The sequence below is a fragment of the Amphiura filiformis genome, chromosome 4, assembly GCF_039555335.1.
Source record: "Amphiura filiformis chromosome 4, Afil_fr2py, whole genome shotgun sequence".
Lineage (NCBI taxonomy): Eukaryota > Metazoa > Echinodermata > Ophiuroidea > Amphilepidida > Amphiuridae > Amphiura > Amphiura filiformis.
The window spans coordinates 77,014,139-77,032,221 of NC_092631.1; the positions used below are offsets into that span (position 1 = coordinate 77,014,139).

Below are 18,083 nucleotides of genomic sequence, written 5' to 3' on the forward strand. Positions count from 1 at the left end.
AACTTTGTTGATTCAAAACTTTTTAACAATTCAATCTCTTGCATTGAACCTGGAAAGTTGACAGGTCTTTGTACAATGCAGGGTGGCAGAAAAACAGTGAATGACTGTCAATTTAACCTTTTACACATTATTGTGTGATTAAGGGGGAACAAACTTTGATTATTTCCAAAGTTGTGAAAAACTTCAGAAACATGTAGGCATTCTGCAATATGCTCAGTCTTGGTCCAAGATGTTGGTTGTTGAGGTAGCCTTTGATATGGGTGTGAGCAAGTCTAGTACACATAGCTGCCTTAACGTACCAGTATATTTATATGCACAATGTTCATTGAAGGCACATTGCATGCATAGCTGCCTCTGGTAAAATCAGTCAAATGATTCAAACTTAAGGAATCATTATCAATCTTTTACAATTGGAGTTAGGGACAAATCCTTGCCAATTAAAATTGAAATTGTGCACTCTAAAAAAGTTTGAAATCTCATTCCAGCTATTATTCAAGACATGGTATTTGGTAGTAAAATAGGAGTAACACTTGATGATATGATGGTGCAATTAGTCTACAGAAAGAGCAAGAGTCAATCCAAAGATCCATTTCAATCTATTTTGCAATATTCCTATCATTAACTGTCAAAAGATTGAAATATTTCAATGTGTCTTTGGAGAAGGTATATTTCTCTTCCTCTGACACCGAGTCCAGCACTGAGTTTGCGACCCCTTCCTTGATTAAATATGAAAGTCCCCTTACACCTCTGGAACTTAAATATATAATAGATTTTGGAAAAGAAGGAAGGTCATTTCCAAATTTAAATATTTTTAATTGACCAAAGTCACTCGTACCTGTATCCAACTTCAATAACACCTTTGTTCAGTTACAAAGCTGTTTATGCAAGACGAAAATAAAAATTCCCCATTGCCCCCATCAAAACTTCCTTATACTTTGCAACAATTCAAAAGTAAATAAAAATTTTAAATTCAAAATACATAGGAGCTATAAGTAACAATAGTTGTTTTTGCTGGTCATGAAACATGTTCAAGACGAAAATAAAAATTCCCCATTGCCCCCACAAAAACTTTCCTCACACTTTGCAACAATTCAAAAGTAAATAAAAAATTTTAGATTAAAATACATAGGAGCTATAAGTAACAATGGTTATTTTTACCTGGCCATGAAACATGTACAATTGTACAACAACCCTCACAGGTATACAACCAAGCCCTTTATTCAATTCTACCATTTTGTCCCGGATTTTGTCGCATTCCCAGCCAAAATGTTGATATCTTACTTTCGACAATTGTTGAATTTTTCCTTCTGTATGCAAAGTTAATCTGTCTAGCCCACACCATGTATATGTCAGTTGCGATTTGGTGTAACCGTTATGGATTGGCATAGCGCTAATACCTTGTATAGGAACTGTGAACAACTAAAAGGAACTTAAATGCTTTCTTTATTTCAGATATGGTATGTGATAAAAGTTGATTGAACCATTGTCCCAGATACCAAGTGCACTATTGCACACAAATATTTTCATAGGATATTAGTTTTGCTTTGCAGTCCCAATATTTATTTTGTATGTTGTGAATTTTAACAATTTTGTCAAAATATGTTTGCAAAAATGTTTCAGATTTTTCAAGCTTTTGGTGATTTGTTAGGGCCATTTAACCTCTTCCATAATAAAAGTCCCTACAGACTGATATTACTTCAAATATCAGTCCTCCCATATAATAGCCCCCCCCCCCCCCCGTCACCTAACCATTGATTATTAGTTTATAGGAATAAAATTAACCTAATTTTTTACCAGTTAAGTGGATTAACATTCCAAATCTAGGTACAGTTTTCATTATGTATACACATTTCTATATTAATTTGAATATTTTAAAATTACTCAATATTAGTTATTATTTTGTCTTTCTTTCAGCATCTTGTGAATGCTTTTACAGTGCTAAGGTCTCTAGGGTGTGCCAAAACAAAACACAACTCAAATTCTAGCAGAATGGTAAGTTTTTTCAAATCTCTGTAGCTATGAAACCTTGTTTCATTTATGTGATATTATTTGAAACTAGATTGTAGACTTTTAACAGGTCTTGTTATTCAGACTCTGCATGTAGTATGCTAAAAGAAAAATGATGGAATGAAAATAAAAACCAAAAACTTGCAACATTGGTTTCAGATTTCTCTGTTTTAAATAATAATTTCTTTATACATTTTTTAAAATTTACTGTTTTTCTTTCTTTCCACAGGGTCAGTACATTGAAGCGATGATGTCCAACTGTAGTATTTACCGTACCAAGTTACATTGTTATTGGTTAGACCAGTCTAGAGTTGTACAACCTCCTCAAGGAGAGAGAGGATATCACATATTCTATCAAATGCTAGCTGGACTGTCAGCTGAAGAAAGAGGTAAATTATAGCATTCATTTGAACTTTTAAAAACCTTATTAGAATTCTGAATCCAATGTGCTATTTGGAACTTATCTGAAGTTGTTGATCATTATGATCCTGGGGGAACTCGCTATTGATGTTGCATTATGTGCGGTCCTTAAGACCCCCTATTTTTTATCTGCTGGCCCAAAAGTAAAAGACCCGTTATATCTTATCCACCACTCTCCCAAAGATCCCATATTTTTCCTAATTGCCCGTTTTTAAAACAAAATCTTCACCAAAAGAACCATTTTTCGGCCTGCAAGTCCCCATTTTTTCTCAATTCTCATTCATTAAAAGTTACGGCAGCACATGCATACTGTATGAACTTCACCCCCAGGATTACGATCAACTTGTCCATTGCCCCCAACATTGTAATTTGGTGCATTTGGTCTTGAGACCTATCATTTTAATAATGAATAATATTTTCTTGTAAAGTTACCAGTCAAATCATTAACCTAATCATTTGCTTATTATTTTATTTCAGTTAAACTGCACTTGACAGGTTACAGTGCCAAGGATCTCCATTATCTCAACAATGTAACAGAATTCTGAATCCAATGTGCTATTTGGAACTTATCTGAAGTTGTTGATCATTATGATCCTGGGGAACTCGCTATTGATGTTGCATTATATGCGGTCCTTAAGACCCCTATTTTTTATCTGCTGGCCCAAAAGTAAAAGACCGTTATATCTTATCCACCACTCTCCCAAAGATCCCATATTTTTCCTAATTGCCCGTTTTTAAAACAAAATCTTCACCAAAAGAACCATTTTTAGGCCTGCAAGTCCCCATTTTTCTCAATTCTCATTCATTAAAAGTTACGGCAGCACATGCATACTGTATGAACTTCACCCCCAGGATTACGATCAACTTGTCCATTGCCCCCAACATTGTAATTTGGTGCATTTGGTCTTGAGACCTATCATTTTAATAATGAATAATATTTTCTTGTAAAGTTACCAGTCAAATCATTAACCTAATCATTTGCTTATTATTTTATTTCAGTTAAACTGCACTTGACAGGTTACAGTGCCAAGGATCTCCATTATCTCAACAATGTAACAGAAGCAGATGATTCTGAGAGGGATAGAATAAGATTTGATGCTTGGAGGGTAGGTAGACTCAATCCCGGTAGACTGATGTATAGGGCTGCACACAGAAAAAGATTTTTAGCTATTTGCAAGTTTTTAACCATAACACCAGTAAATGCCACAAATTACCATAGGGTGGGGCCTCCCCTGCAGTGGAGCTGGGTAGAAAACACAGAGAGCACCTTCGACCACAAACCCCTTCACATCGGCATAATGAACTATGGATGTATAACTCTAGAGGGCAGTATTGCAGATTTTGAATAATATGAATGCCATTTGATCCACATTCTGCAGTTCAAGTCTACTTCAAGGGAATGTCTTTTACAAAACCTATTGGAAGGAAAAACCATTACTGTATCATAGTATGCAATTCAATTTGAAATTTGGTTAATATATGTACTGATGCAGACTTCATTGTTATGGGTGAAGAAAAAACTATTTCTGTCAACAGTGTACTTATTCCTAGTGTACTTTTCAAGTGGCATCATATACCATTATCTGTCACTTCGAGGAATATTCAGTGAAATATCACAAGTGAAAGTTCCTGAGTGAATTTTCTTTCCTTGAGCGGGATAACATCTTTATAGGCTACATCAAACTTTGTCTTTCATTTATAAATTTTATATGCAACTATGATCATTTGACCACAGGTTAGTCCAAACTTCAGGAATACTCATTGTGTGTGTAAAATAATTTGATTATTTAATTTCTTCTCTTACAGAAATCATTGACATCTCTTGGTATTCACTTCTTTGATGTTATGAGAGTCATGGCTGCCATTTTGTTGCTAGGCAACATACAATTCATTGATGATGGTGGGTTTGAGCTGGACATCAAGGGAAACAATGGTAAGAAAACTAAAATTAAAATTTATAAACATTTTAAAATTACTTGTTGAAAAACCTGACATGCTCTGATCTGGCCAATGTTGACAATTTCAACTTTGTAATGTAGCCAAAAATAGAAATATAAGGAAGTGGACATTATGAAATACATATCATAATTTCAAAACATGTATGCCACAGTCATATAGGGTTTCGTGAAGGTTACTTAAAGGTGAGATTTGAGATGTTTTCTGGAAATCATGACATGCTGTGAGCATGTTTTTAAACAGATTAATTGTGAAAAGTAAAGAACACTGATCAATATGCTTTTCGTTTGAAGCAAAACGGACATACGGTTATAATACATCAATTTATATTTTCTTTGTATCAATAAACAATATTGCTAATGAGCTAATGACTGAAAAAGCTCATTAATATATTTGGTTTTTTGTTTGGGGATTTTCTTGATCCCTGTAGCTGAAACTCATAAAAAATGTGAGAAAGTTAATACTGTCCTTCATCACTGATCATGGTGGCACACACCTTGTTTACTGAGTTTACTCTCCCAACTACCAAACTTGTTCAACTAAACACTTATACGCTTGTTAAAAATGATTAACAAACTTATTTTTCGTTTGTTCCATCCTGTGTATACAGAAATCAAATCAGTAGCAGCATTACTGGGTGTGTCTGGTGTAGCTCTCTATAGAGGATTAACAACAAGAACTAGAAATCTCAAAGGACAGGTGTTCAAATCCCTCTGTGATGCACAGTCTGTAAGTAGAGTTGAATGCTAACATTGCTCCTGTTTCTGAATTATTTACACAGTATCCAAATCTTGCCCATAGCCAGGATTCATGGGGGTATGAGGCTTCCAAAATGTGGAGACATTTTTCTTAGAAAATAAATGGCTTACATTTTACAAATAGACTCGGACCCTTCCAATTTTGTTTGACATATTGGTCTTTTTTGAACATTTTCACTTAAAAACATGGACACTTAGTTGATTTGTGCACATTTTTGCACAATTTGGGGGAAAAGTGTATCAAGTGGCTACAAAACGTGTGTGGGGTGTGTTTGGGGGGCAGTTGTTGTACTCTTATCTTGAATTTATCCATGTTACTTGTACTCTGATCCATGATGTCTCTCTGGTACTAGGGAAAAAAGTGGTACATATGGAAACTGGCCAAGTGACATAGGTAGTATGAATGCATAAGCCTTGGAGGCTTGCAACCAGTTTTGTACTGGTTGCAAAGTCAATGACCTCTTTTTTTTATATAAAAAATGGAAAGTCAGTGACTTATTTTTATAAATTAGACTTTAAAAAATAAATAAGCAGGTGTTGCAAAACCAATATCAAATCAAATATTAACGATGCATTATTTGTTTTCTACAGGCCAATCAGAATCGTGACTCACTTGCCAAAGCCTTATACTGCAGGACGGTATCGGCTGTAATCAGGAAAGTCAACAGCATTACAAGACATAATAATACAAGACATTACTCAGCAACATCCAGTGGGAGTGATGACACGTTAAGTAATGGTAAGCTGACTGATACAAATCAACAATGCATGTAGCAATAAGTCACCCCTCTCTTGCCATCCTAAGTCATATAAAAAGGCTGAAATCCAAAGGCTACACTAAAGCAAGCCCATGAACCCCACACATTCTAATGGATATAGTACACTCTAACCCACATTGTACTAATTATGTACTATGACTTTTTGTAAAATATGTGGTGTTCTTTTTTCCTTCAGATTCCCTGGGATGCAAGCCTATGCGTCATCAGCCATCCCCTGTTCCTTCCAAATCATCTACCAACCAATCCTCTACCAGCTCACATAGCAGCATGGGTGATGGATTCATTAGTATCTTGGATATGTTTGGTTTAGAATCAAATGAGGTATGTATCCAAACTCAACTTTGATGTTACAGGTGGTGTTCCACAAGAATCAGTCACAGGCCCTTCTTGAAGTAGTATAAAGGATTCAATTGGTATCTTCTGGGTGTATTTGTTAAAGAATGAAATAAGAAATTTGCCATTGCCCCATGTAAACTTATATGTTTGTCTGTTTGAGATTCTAAGTGATTTCTTTTGTTTATATTTGATAATGTCATTGAAGTCAACACTACAATAACACAATTATAATAAAAAAAATCTGGCCTTTAAAATTAAATTAATAACGGTATTGTTCATATTACATTTGATATTTAGTACTAGCTAAGTTGTCAGATTTTGAGAGGAAGGGGATAAGAATCTTTTTCTTTGCTTCCATTCACTTAACATAATATTTAGCAACCATGTTAAAGAATATTCCTTTTTTGTTTATTCCAGTGCAATAAATTTGAACAGCTCTGTGTTAACTTTAGTGCTGAAACCATAGAACAGTTCTATACCACCAGGGTCTTCAAACATACACAAGATGTGTGCAGGTAGGTAGTTTTAACTGTGTTTATTCCCTAATACTAACCCTAATCCCCTAACCCTCATTCTTAACCCTAACAGGATTGTGTTTGAAATACAGTCCAACCTCCTTTATTCAGGCATGATGGGACCAGGTATAACCTGCAGGCTTGATAAGTATAATTCTACATTGAATGTCTAAAGTGCTCTACTACATACATTTTAAGTTGTGTATAGTAGGCCCTATACGGTAAACAAGATTTTCTTTCTGAATTGGCCATATTTTTATGTGTAAGAAGATCATTCACATTATTGTGTTCACTCTAGCATAAGTATGGGCCCTATTGGAGTATTTGAACGTTCTAAACGACCCCCGCGACTGTCAAGGTAAAATTAATTTATTATATAAGTTTGAGACAGCAAAAGATTACTCAATATGGGGTAATTAATTAACTCTAAAAATATGGTATTTGGGTGCTGTCCCGGGTGCTGTATGCAAAATAGATATGTCCTAAGTATATACATTAAAAACATGTTTTACTATGAAGATCACACATCTGAATAACACGTTAGGGGAGATATCCATATAAGGGAAGTTGGACTGTAAATAACTAAAGCTTGAAAACAGCATAACAGAGTAATAATAATTTCTTTTGTATGTACAGGCAAGAAAATGTTCATTGTGACATCAATGTGGAATACTGTGACAACACTCCTTGCCTCCAGTTCCTACTAGCACAGGTAAACACTATATTATAGTGGTATTTTATTGTTTTGTCAGGTCTTTTTTTAAGTCATAAAAATAGTAACAAAAGTTTTCTACTTTTCAATTTATTGTGGACATGGCTCATAGTCATGACTAACAATTTTTTTAAATATTGCTAACATTGTATACTTTGTCCAACTCAAAATTGAAGATTGATACCTTGTATCACCCAAGTTTGGTAGTGACATAGGTGTGTATAATTATAACATTTTTAAGACACTAACATTGCTACCAATGTTGGGTGAAATTAAGTAGGCCTATAGTATGAGCTACTGTCAGCTACATATAGTTATTCAAGTGAATGATTCCAATATGCAACCCAATTACTGTTATAAAATTAAATTATGTTTCTCTTTTTCAGGATCATGGTTTATTTAGTGTGATAGACAGTGAAAGCCGTTCATTGGATAACACATGTGATCAACTCATACAAACTCTTAATGTGAAATGTGCACAGAGCAATGGGTGAGTGCAACAAACGATATTTTGCTTGCTTGATTGCTTGCTTGATTGCTTGCTTGCTTTGTTTTGTTTGTTTGAGTTAGGTTTTATTCATACAAGGCAAAATCAAGTTAGAGATTTTAGGTTACAGCTGGAGCTGAGCTGGTTAGAGTGGTTGCCCATTTCTACTTCATAAGATGTATTGATGAAGTTGACCAATTTAACATTTTCCTTCACAATTTCACAAGGTTATATCATAAATAATTATTTTACCCTTCTAAGAAAATAATGGCACCCATTTATAGAATAGATTTAAAGGAATAGAGATAGAAGTGAATAACTTGTCTATAAAAAAAGTTGGTTCAGTATAACTTTAATTTATTGATTTTTTATGTAATGAGCATACCGATTAAAGGCAATATCATTGTAAGGATTTTTCTTATCATAAAGTCTTTATGTTTTTATGGATATTAATTATCCAAATATCAAATAAATCACTTTTAACCAATTAACTTTTCTATCTTCAGATACTACACCAGTGCATTAGAAAACTCCCACCAGTTCACTATCAAACATTCCTCACAAAACATCACCTACGATGCGGGCGACTTCTTAGACGCCAATAGTGATGTTATCAGCGATGACGTCATCACCATCTTTCAAAAACGCAGCTGTAATTTTGGCTTCACCACACATCTCTTCTCACAAGAACTCAAAACACTCCAAGGTATGGGTGGTTTATACATTGATAGTGCAATTAACCTCTTCTTCCAAACTATTAATTATAGTGTTTATTGCTGGTCTCGTGGCATCTATTACCATCAATATGTTGAGGTAGCTGTTAACTGATGGCATTTTGCAACATGCCCTTGTAAGGCTTGTATACTACAGGGATTTAAGTGAACGCACATGATTTGAAGCTGCACCTAATGAAATTTACTCTTACATCATTTATTGTACTTGCCTGAATAGTGAATAACAGACCATACAGATAGTATGATATGCAACCAAAATTTAATCTTTGGACGCATATTTTTTTTGTGACTGACTTTCGTAATTGGCTTATTAGTAAAAAAAATGTCATACAATTGCCGTAAGTTACATACAGCTGATTGCTGAAGAATAAATGTGTATACTAATTATTTTCTTTACTTATACAGGTGGTAGCCCCAAAGGATTGCTGTTCAGAATATCACCAAGCCCACCAAGAGAATGTTCAGGGTAAGAATTAATAGAACTTGTCACAATTACTTGTCTATGCTGTTCATTTTATAAATGATTTCAGTACATTACAATGAGATGAAATTGAAATTGGTTGATTTTATGTTCACACTTGTTACTGTTTCATCATCTATTTTGCAGGAAAAGTGAGACCTTTACAACTTACAGCCAAGACTTGGTGTATCGTCTAGATAGTCTCATCAAGACGCTGGATCAGACACAGACACACTTTGTCAGATGTATCAAGGTACATTTAATTTTTGTAGTCATAAAGATAGGGAAAAACAATTCCATCTCAGTCAATACCGTAATCATTTGAACAGGTTAACATGGATAGCGTTTTGAAGCAATGCTCTGCTCAATCCTTATTTTAACCAACCCAATATTCTGTGAAGAAAATTCTGTTATACAACTTGCCTAAAATTCACAATCTAATCTAATCAACAATTTTTTTATATCAATCCAGTCCAACAACAAAGAAGAGCCGACATCATTTGACAGTGACGTTGTTAAGCAGCAGCTGAGGTCCCTTCAAATCTTAGAAACAGTTCATCTCATTACCGGAGGTTATCCACATCAACTCAAGATGAGTGAGTTTGTGAGGAGATACCGGTTTCTAGCTCATCACAAGAGGTTGAGAGGAACATCGGATAGACTCCATGATGACTGCAAGGTAGGCAAAATGTTTTTGTATAGTTTTTCATTTGTGATAGAGGAAATTAGAAAACAAAATTTCTATACCAATTATAAAATTTGACAAGAAATCTTGATTTGTGTTAACAAACATTAAAGAAATACAAAAATTACACCTGATTAAAAGAAATGTTCATTGAGGATGAATTTAAACATGTTTCTTCTAATTTGCAGGTAATTTTACATAGATATTGTATTCTGATTCAAAGTATTATTTATATTGTTTGAGTGTCAGCAACCTTGTGTGTCAATTTCGTTACCATATGTGATTTGATAAAAGCAAAATTGGGACAATATTGCAATGGTTGTATTCAGAATTTGTGAATGTGATTTTGTCACTGTGAAAAAGGTCATCACCTGATAGAATAGATCCATTCTTGATTTTTTACTAGAGGATTCTGTTGCTGTATTTGTAATGCATTCCCATGAAAGAATCATCTATAATAAATTACTGAGTTTTTCGAAGTGGTAAGGCTAAAAAATTCTACGTTTTACATTTTTTCGGAAAACAGTTTTTTGCGCTGCGTAGAGTAAAGTTGTCCGCACCCCAATAAAACGTCCAATTTTGTTTTTGTTTACGTTAAGGGTGTCAAATTATGTTAATTAGTTTCAAAGGCACTAGCAACGCACCTGCATGCTAAAACTTTTCACGCCAACACAATACACTAATGTTGACATAGCCCGAAATAGCCTGAAATTAGCCTTCTGTCCTGGCATTTTTGTGAAGATACTATGCCTGTAGTCTGGATGGTCATTGAATTACCTATTTACAATAACATAGTATAGTACCAGGGACTGTGTATGAACACCTAATTAGTCACACATCAATAAAGTCAACATTTACTCAAAAGGATGAAATGTCCTTTTTGGAAGATTGTCAACATCTCATAATGTCCTTTTTGTAGGTCAAGATTGCCATCGTGAACATCTCATACCTATAAGGGGCTGTTGGTGTAGCCAAGTGAGGAGGGTATATAGTTTAATTGTGCTAATTATAATATGGTGCAATTGCCTATTTGCCTCTCAGCTCAAACCACTGAATTGTATTTACCATGAATAGGCCTACTCTGCTCTTTGTGGTAATGCTATGTTATCAGCATTGTATGATCATAACTTAATATGAAACAGAGTGTAAGGAAATGTGAATAAAATTGTTTCATCTGCACAGTGGTGTAGCCAGGACTTTTTCAGAGAGAGAGGGGGTGGACATGGCAAATTTCATGGGGGGGGCATTGTCACAAATGGGTTTAAAAGTAAAAAGTACAACAAATTTATCCAAAATGGGCTAACAAATAAAAAGTACAAAAAGTATATGCATACAAATCTTAAATATCAGGTCAGCTAGCATACCACAGGGGGCCAAGAGGGAATTGAATAAAATTGTGTTCATCTGCTCAGTGATGTAGCCAGGACTCTTGCAGGGGCCGCAAGGTACATTTCAAGGTGGGGACAAACTTGGACGAAAATGGTAAAAATGGCGAAAAGGTACAACAAATTTGTCCAAAATGGGCTAAAAAGTACTGTAAATGCATAAATATCTTAAATATCAGGGCGGCCAGCATCAAACAGGGGCAAGACTTCTTACGGTGGATATGCATGATATGATATGGTGGCAAAAAGACTTATTTCGATCACGATCTAATTGCAATTTCAAGCCATTGATTTATATGGAAAGGATACTACATATTATATTTCTAAATGATAATCTCCTCTCATACCATTAATCACATTAATTACAAAATAATTAAAACAAAATTTACAAACCGCGAAAGACTCTGACCGCGCAAGACGGGTAATCGCTAGTATCAATGAATTTGTCAGAAAAATAACAAATCAGAATCATTTAGGTTCGGGACAAGTGAATTAAATTCATGGCATGATAGATTCATGATTCTAATTTCATAACAAAATTTTAATTTTGCTTAAAAAGCATAAATCAAGTGTAAAACTAAACCCATTTTGTTGTTTCCATCTGCAGATATTGCTAGACTGTTTTCTTCACATCATGGACAATAGCAACCTTCCTTATGTCAGCACAAGATGGGCTCTGGGCACTAAACATATCTTTCTCAGTGTGGAAGCATGGCAATGCTTAGAAAGGTTACGAGACAGTCGACGCGATATAGCAGCCGTCATCATACAGTCTTATGTTAGACGGTGGAGTTGTAAAACAAAATGGCCGACACTGAAGAGTGTGTTGAGATCAGGTCCAAAGAGAGTGCAGTTTAAAGAGCCAATATATGAAGGGTAAGTGTTAATCGGTTATATTTTGGTATGAATTATTCACTCAGAAGAAAAAACATTAAAACACATTGGTTTTGGTACCACAGATTGTTAGTGATTTTTAAGTAGGTATACCAACTATGACCGAGGCACAGTGGTGAAGCCCTGCAGTAAAGCGATATGTGATTTAGGAAATTCATTTTAATGTTAATTCAGCAATTTGTTTTTGATGTTGAATTTTAACATAAAATAACTTAAAAAACTGCTATTGTCTAATTGTTATACATGTAAAACCATACATTTATATCAAAAGCTAAGGGCCTATTTATTATTTGATCTTATTTTTGTTACTCTTTTCAGAATACAATCTCCACCATCATCAGTCAGCAGAAGTTCATCTGAATCACACAGATATGATGTGGTCCAGGACAGTTGTTCCATGTATGCCATAGATTCTGTAAGTTACTGCGAAAATATAGTCTTGCTATTCTCCCCAATAAAATTCTCAAATTATATTATCTAATGTGCTGTTAAAGTCTATTCCACAAGTTAAGAAATTAAACCACATTTGTTGCCATCATACAATTTCAGGATATATATACATTCAACTCAGTATAGCATATTGTCATTTTATTTAATCAGGTGGTAAACATCAAATGATTAAGGAGGTACTACACCCCTCGATAAATTTGTGTCCATTTTTGCATTTTTCTCAAAAAGTAATAACACACTGGGAACAAAAGTTATGTATATCATAGGGGCAAGGAATCCAATTACTACACTGGAATTTCAGTGACCCAAGACAAGCGGTTCGTTATTTATGATCAGAAATAAGGTACCGCTAGGATGTACCTCATTTCCTATCATATATACTGAACCGCTTGTCTTGAGTCACTGAAATTTCAGTGTAGTAATTGGATTCCTTGCCCCAATAATATACATAACTTATTGTTATTATTGTTTTGAGAAAAATGCAAAAATAGTCACAAACTTACCACAGGGGTGTAGTACCCCCTTAATTAACTAAGCTAATTAAAACTGGACAATTTGATGAAGTGTTCAAAATCAAGACAAACCAATTATTATTCAAAATTCATGTTTCATTTGGCAAAAACTGGTTCTGCAACAGTTGGTTCTATAAAAGTAGCCAATTCCGAGCGTGTATTTTTCTCATTTTGCGGTTTTTGAACTACTCTTCTTGGTTTCAATTTTCTTACATAGACCTAAAATACAGAAATGAACATATCTTTATTTTTGTTGTAGTTGCGTTGAACTCAAAGTGCCAAAAATTAATTTACCGCAAACATTTTCACTTTTACAGTATATCTTTTTTTGAACACTTTCATCATATTGATATTTTACAGAGTAAGCCAGAGCCACCACCTGTTCCCAAGAATAGACCATTCCCATATACTGTGACAAGTAGTGTGAAATCAGCAGACTTCCCACAGACAAGAATAATGACACACAACTTCCCTGGTAAGTTTAAACTAGTTTACAGCTTGGTATATATATATATATTGGGGTCAGAATTTTTAGAAAGGGTGAAAATTTGTACCAAAAAGCTAGAAAAAAATGCAGATTCCTTGTTGTTTTTTTTATCAAAATTTACAAACATTTGCCAGAAATTGGCAAATTTACGGTCTACAGATTTACCATAAATTTGACAGAAATAGTTGAAAATAAGTATATTTATTTAGGTTTCTTTTTCATCAGATTTGGTATTTTTTGGGGGGTATGCTTTCGCAAATACCAACCAATTTAAAATCAAGACCCCACAGGTTTACAACATCTTTATAATTTAATCATGTTTGTATAGTACCATGGGAGTGAACACTGAACAGCTACGTTAGGAGTTGGTAAAACCATGTAACATGGCATCACCCTGCAGATGTGTAATAGGTCATTTAAGAATGCATACTGTACATGATGCTGATTACATAGTATGCTATGCTGATCGTGTAGGTTGGGTGCTGATAATGCGTTATCAGCACACAAAAATAGTTGAACTTGAATCGTATTGTTTTGGCCACTATTCACTTTTAAAGGTGATGATGTCATTTTGGTCTATTACTATGTGACACTTTTTTAAAGCCTTAAAAGAGGGAACTTTATATTCCTTGAAAATTTTCCATCAGTTTTCTCTTATTTTGAATAGTCACAGCTTACTTTTATATGGATTTACTTCGGCCAAAACATATTGCATGAAAATAACCTTTAATTTTCTTCCTTTTGCAGCTGACTGTAAGGATCCACTGGTGAAGAAAGGCGAGCTTATTCTAGTGATGGGTCCTTGTGATACTGATGGTTTCCTGGTTGTGGAATTCAACAATTATACACTCAAAGTACCTCATCAGCACACACAACTGAAGGTAAGTTACTCCTACACATTAGCAAACCTTCTAAATGCTACATATTGTTTGAATAATTTTTGACACTTCTCACTGAAGGCTCAAGCCCATTTAGTTATATATTTTTGGACACATTTTAGCCACTTGGCCCCACCTCTTCCAAGATTGACGGTTCTTGGCACACCCAGTGGCGGTAGAAAATCAATGGAAATCAAACTATTTTGGGCAAAAGTTGGCAAATTTAGGACAATTTTGTGATTTTTGCTGTCCCCCTGATTTTTTTCATATTACCCCCTTAAAACAAATCTGCCACTGGGCACTGATTCATAGCCCCACTGAAGCCAAATGGATAGGGAATGATGTATGAAATAAAAAAACTCAATTTTGCCCAACTGTTCGATGATAAAGCTTCTTATTCACTGTTGTTTTCTTTTCTTTTGAACTACACAGCCTACTGGGTACACTCTTGGAACCAGAATTTGAATGCAACATTAACAGAATTGGACAGAGATATAATAACTCAATTATGGACTCAAGTACAACTCACCAAATAGTAACTTTTGGAATGATTCAAGTATGGAGGAAAGAAAGTAGATGACAACAATGAACATACCCACTCATGTGATTTTGTGCAGACGATTACTGCATTATCTTTGTACTTAACTGCATATTCGTCTCAGCTGCACATGACAGTTAAAATAGTCACACTTGACAATTATTGCAGGAAAATATGCTATGGAACAAGTTGTTCCACTGCGCATGTTGTGTAACGCCCTCTATCGCAGTCACACTCACACGTGAGGCTGTGGATTAGGTTAAACTAATTACATTGGATTAGCATATAATGTGTTACATCATGATATTTTTTATTTAAGTACTGTATATGGCTAAATCTCCAAATGGTGATAAATATTAAAAACCAAACTTGCCATTTTTAGAATATTTCTAAGTTTATGACTGGGTTTAATACCCTAAAATAAAAGTATTAATGATTTTAACAACGATTGTGACTTTGATTTTATACAACTTTTCTCTCTCTTCAACATTCTTATGGATTTGGACAAATATTGTAGATCTTTGGTGTTTTACTAATATTTTCTTTTTAAATGTCATGTTAAATTGTCATCATTACCTTTTTTAACTCGAAATATCATGTTGCCAAATAATTGATATTTAACATTGTCATTTGTAGTATATGTAACTATATTGTATATGAATAAGACTGTTACAGGATCATATATTGCCCAGTCCTGATAGTTGAGTATCGTATTAATAAAAGTACCGCCCATCCTTGGGTCTCATAATGGCGATATATCAGACAACATACAACTGAGTTTGCCTCCTTAATTAATGTATTTATCTGTCTATAATTGTATATTTGACAAAAGATTAATTACAATATGTTATGTAATCATCTGAAAAGTTCTTTGTTTTATGACCGAAATTTTCTGTTTTCTAATATTGAAACACTATTTTGTAGACTGTAATACACTTTCTGTTTTTCTGTGGTTTGAAATTTTAAAGTCTACCTTCAAAATAGGCAAAGTGTTTAATTTATTTAAATATCTGATATTTTTCCAAAAATATTTGCATTAATTCTGTTATTGTTAATTTTGGCATAATGACCTCCAGATGGAAATATTAAGAAAATAATAATTATTAACTTTGGTTTCTAATTATTAAAATTCCACCTGTATAACTAGGCTTTAAAACAGATTTTTGACGATGTCAGTAAAACCAGACCATGTATATGGATAATATTATAGATAAATACAAACTTGTTTATATTTATTGAAGAAATGCTATACCCTCAAAAACTTGACCCAAAGCAAACAAATGAGTCTCGTATCGTTTTAAAAATGATAACGATGTTTTGGCATCACAGTAATATCCATATGGTTACCTTAATGTATTCATACGGTTTTTAAAACACCCTACATCTGTAGAAAACTTTCTACATTTTTAGAGCATACTAACTTTCATGCTCAATGCTGTTACAGTGAAAATTAAAACACATGAATACTTTCTGTTATGTATTAATGTCTATGTAAGAAATCTAAAAATCACAAATGGTGGAATTATATTGTTATTCTTCTGTCAGCACATCACATCAAAGCTTCCATTGGGCACCCCATTCCTTTTTTAAAGGAATTTTTATTACTGGCAGTGGACATTCTTGAATAACATTCACTAATTTAGATACAAGTTTACCATATAACACCACATGAGTTACTTAGTACTCAAGATTAATGCTATGGATGTAATATTATTTCCTTCAAGTAGACACTGGAAGAAAAATTCTTCCCTGGTAGCTCATTTGGTAAGAGCTCTGACTAGATACCCAGGGGTCTCAGGTTCAAATCCTGGTCTAGAATGAAAATATTTCTTCCTTGCCTTGAGAGAGAATAATGCTGGTTTCATACTTTCTGCCGCTTGCTGCTGAGCAGTGTGATGCTTCATCATGCTGCTTGCACCTGTCTACAAGCAGAGCGGCACAGCGATGAGCGGCAGCGGCATGGCTCTGAAAGCCACTCTTGCCGATCAGCCCCGCTCTAAAATCGTATTTTGTTCTCATACGTCAGAGCGGCACTGCTACGAGTTGACTTGAATTCACTGCCGCCACGGCAAAGTGATCAATATATATCGGCTTGCGTCTGGTCACCACTAACATCTTCAAAGCAGCAAGCGGTAGGAAAGTAAGAAACCAGCATAAAGTTATGATCATTTCTGTGTGTGGTGTGATCAAGCAAAATCAGTCTAATTTCGGGCATATTCAATTTTCACATGATTGTATAAAGTATTTGCAAAGCTACATTTTGCAAAAAAACCTTTGAAGATATGAACCATTGTAGTGTTTCCAAAACAATATGCAACAAAAGAAATTATTGTCTTTGTTTGGCTATTATCTGAAAATCAATGTATCTGACTTGCGAGTGATTTTGCTTGATAACATCACATTATGTTTTCAAAATGGTTGCTATATAGAGCACATAAAAAATGAAGGTTATAATTAGGACATTACTTTTCTTGAATATCACATATAATAACAAATTGATGAAAATGAATTGTGTTAAATTGTACCCTACTTACTATGAGTTCAGAACATACATTACACTATTGCATCTAGAGGCGGCGCAAGGGGCCATGGGGGAAATGCTCTGCCCCCAAGTATGAAAATTTCTACTTTTTGCAGCAATTTTGTGCAAAATTGGTTAATTTTGCCCCCCCTAAAATTCACTTCCCCATTCCCCTCTGAAAAATTTCTGGCGCCGCCACTGATTGCATCATGTCCATAATATGTTTGTGGTATTGTAAAAGCTCTTTCATAATTTTATCTAGTAACTATCAACGTTTGTAACTGTAGTCTGTAACATATGTATAGTGAGCAGCATATTTAGTAGCAATGATTTCATAGAACAACTTCTCGAAAAATCTAATGGGAGAATGAGGTTTAAACAGTCACATTGATTTGAACCATTTTTATCTCAAAAACAAAAACTATATTAACTTTGTATGTATTTGCTTTTACCCCCATTGGATGTTGTGTCAAATTTTTGCCATTTAAAAAAAACTATATGATCCTTGTGATGATATTGTGACCGCATATTGTTGACATTTCTAAATATTCTGCTCACTATAAATATAG

At 34.3% G+C, this 18,083-nt stretch overlaps 1 protein-coding gene across 2 annotated transcripts in view; it reads left to right on the plus strand.

Annotated features, from left to right (window-relative positions):
- The window catches only part of LOC140151435 (myosin-I heavy chain-like), a 124,244-nt gene extending 108,453 nt beyond the window's left edge, over positions 1-15,791 (plus strand). The window contains exons 7-25 of one of the 2 annotated variants that reach the window (XM_072173776.1): positions 1,915-1,992; positions 2,237-2,396; positions 3,427-3,533; positions 4,234-4,360; positions 4,994-5,112; positions 5,733-5,880; positions 6,096-6,241; positions 6,674-6,771; positions 7,408-7,483; positions 7,870-7,973; positions 8,477-8,676; positions 9,110-9,170; positions 9,312-9,417; positions 9,637-9,843; positions 11,842-12,110; positions 12,447-12,543; positions 13,451-13,565; positions 14,325-14,458; positions 14,888-15,791. In XM_072173776.1, coding sequence (XP_072029877.1) covers positions 1,915-1,992; positions 2,237-2,396; positions 3,427-3,533; positions 4,234-4,360; positions 4,994-5,112; positions 5,733-5,880; positions 6,096-6,241; positions 6,674-6,771; positions 7,408-7,483; positions 7,870-7,973; positions 8,477-8,676; positions 9,110-9,170; positions 9,312-9,417; positions 9,637-9,843; positions 11,842-12,110; positions 12,447-12,543; positions 13,451-13,565; positions 14,325-14,458; positions 14,888-14,920 — 2,385 coding nt within the window. In that variant the 3' untranslated portion in view covers positions 14,921-15,791. The remainder of the gene's footprint in view (positions 1-1,914; positions 1,993-2,236; positions 2,397-3,426; positions 3,534-4,233; positions 4,361-4,993; positions 5,113-5,732; positions 5,881-6,095; positions 6,242-6,673; positions 6,772-7,407; positions 7,484-7,869; positions 7,974-8,476; positions 8,677-9,109; positions 9,171-9,311; positions 9,418-9,636; positions 9,844-11,841; positions 12,111-12,446; positions 12,544-13,450; positions 13,566-14,324; positions 14,459-14,887) is intronic. The other variant, XM_072173777.1, reaches the window with a different exon arrangement.
- Positions 15,792-18,083: the final 2,292 nt, after the last annotated feature.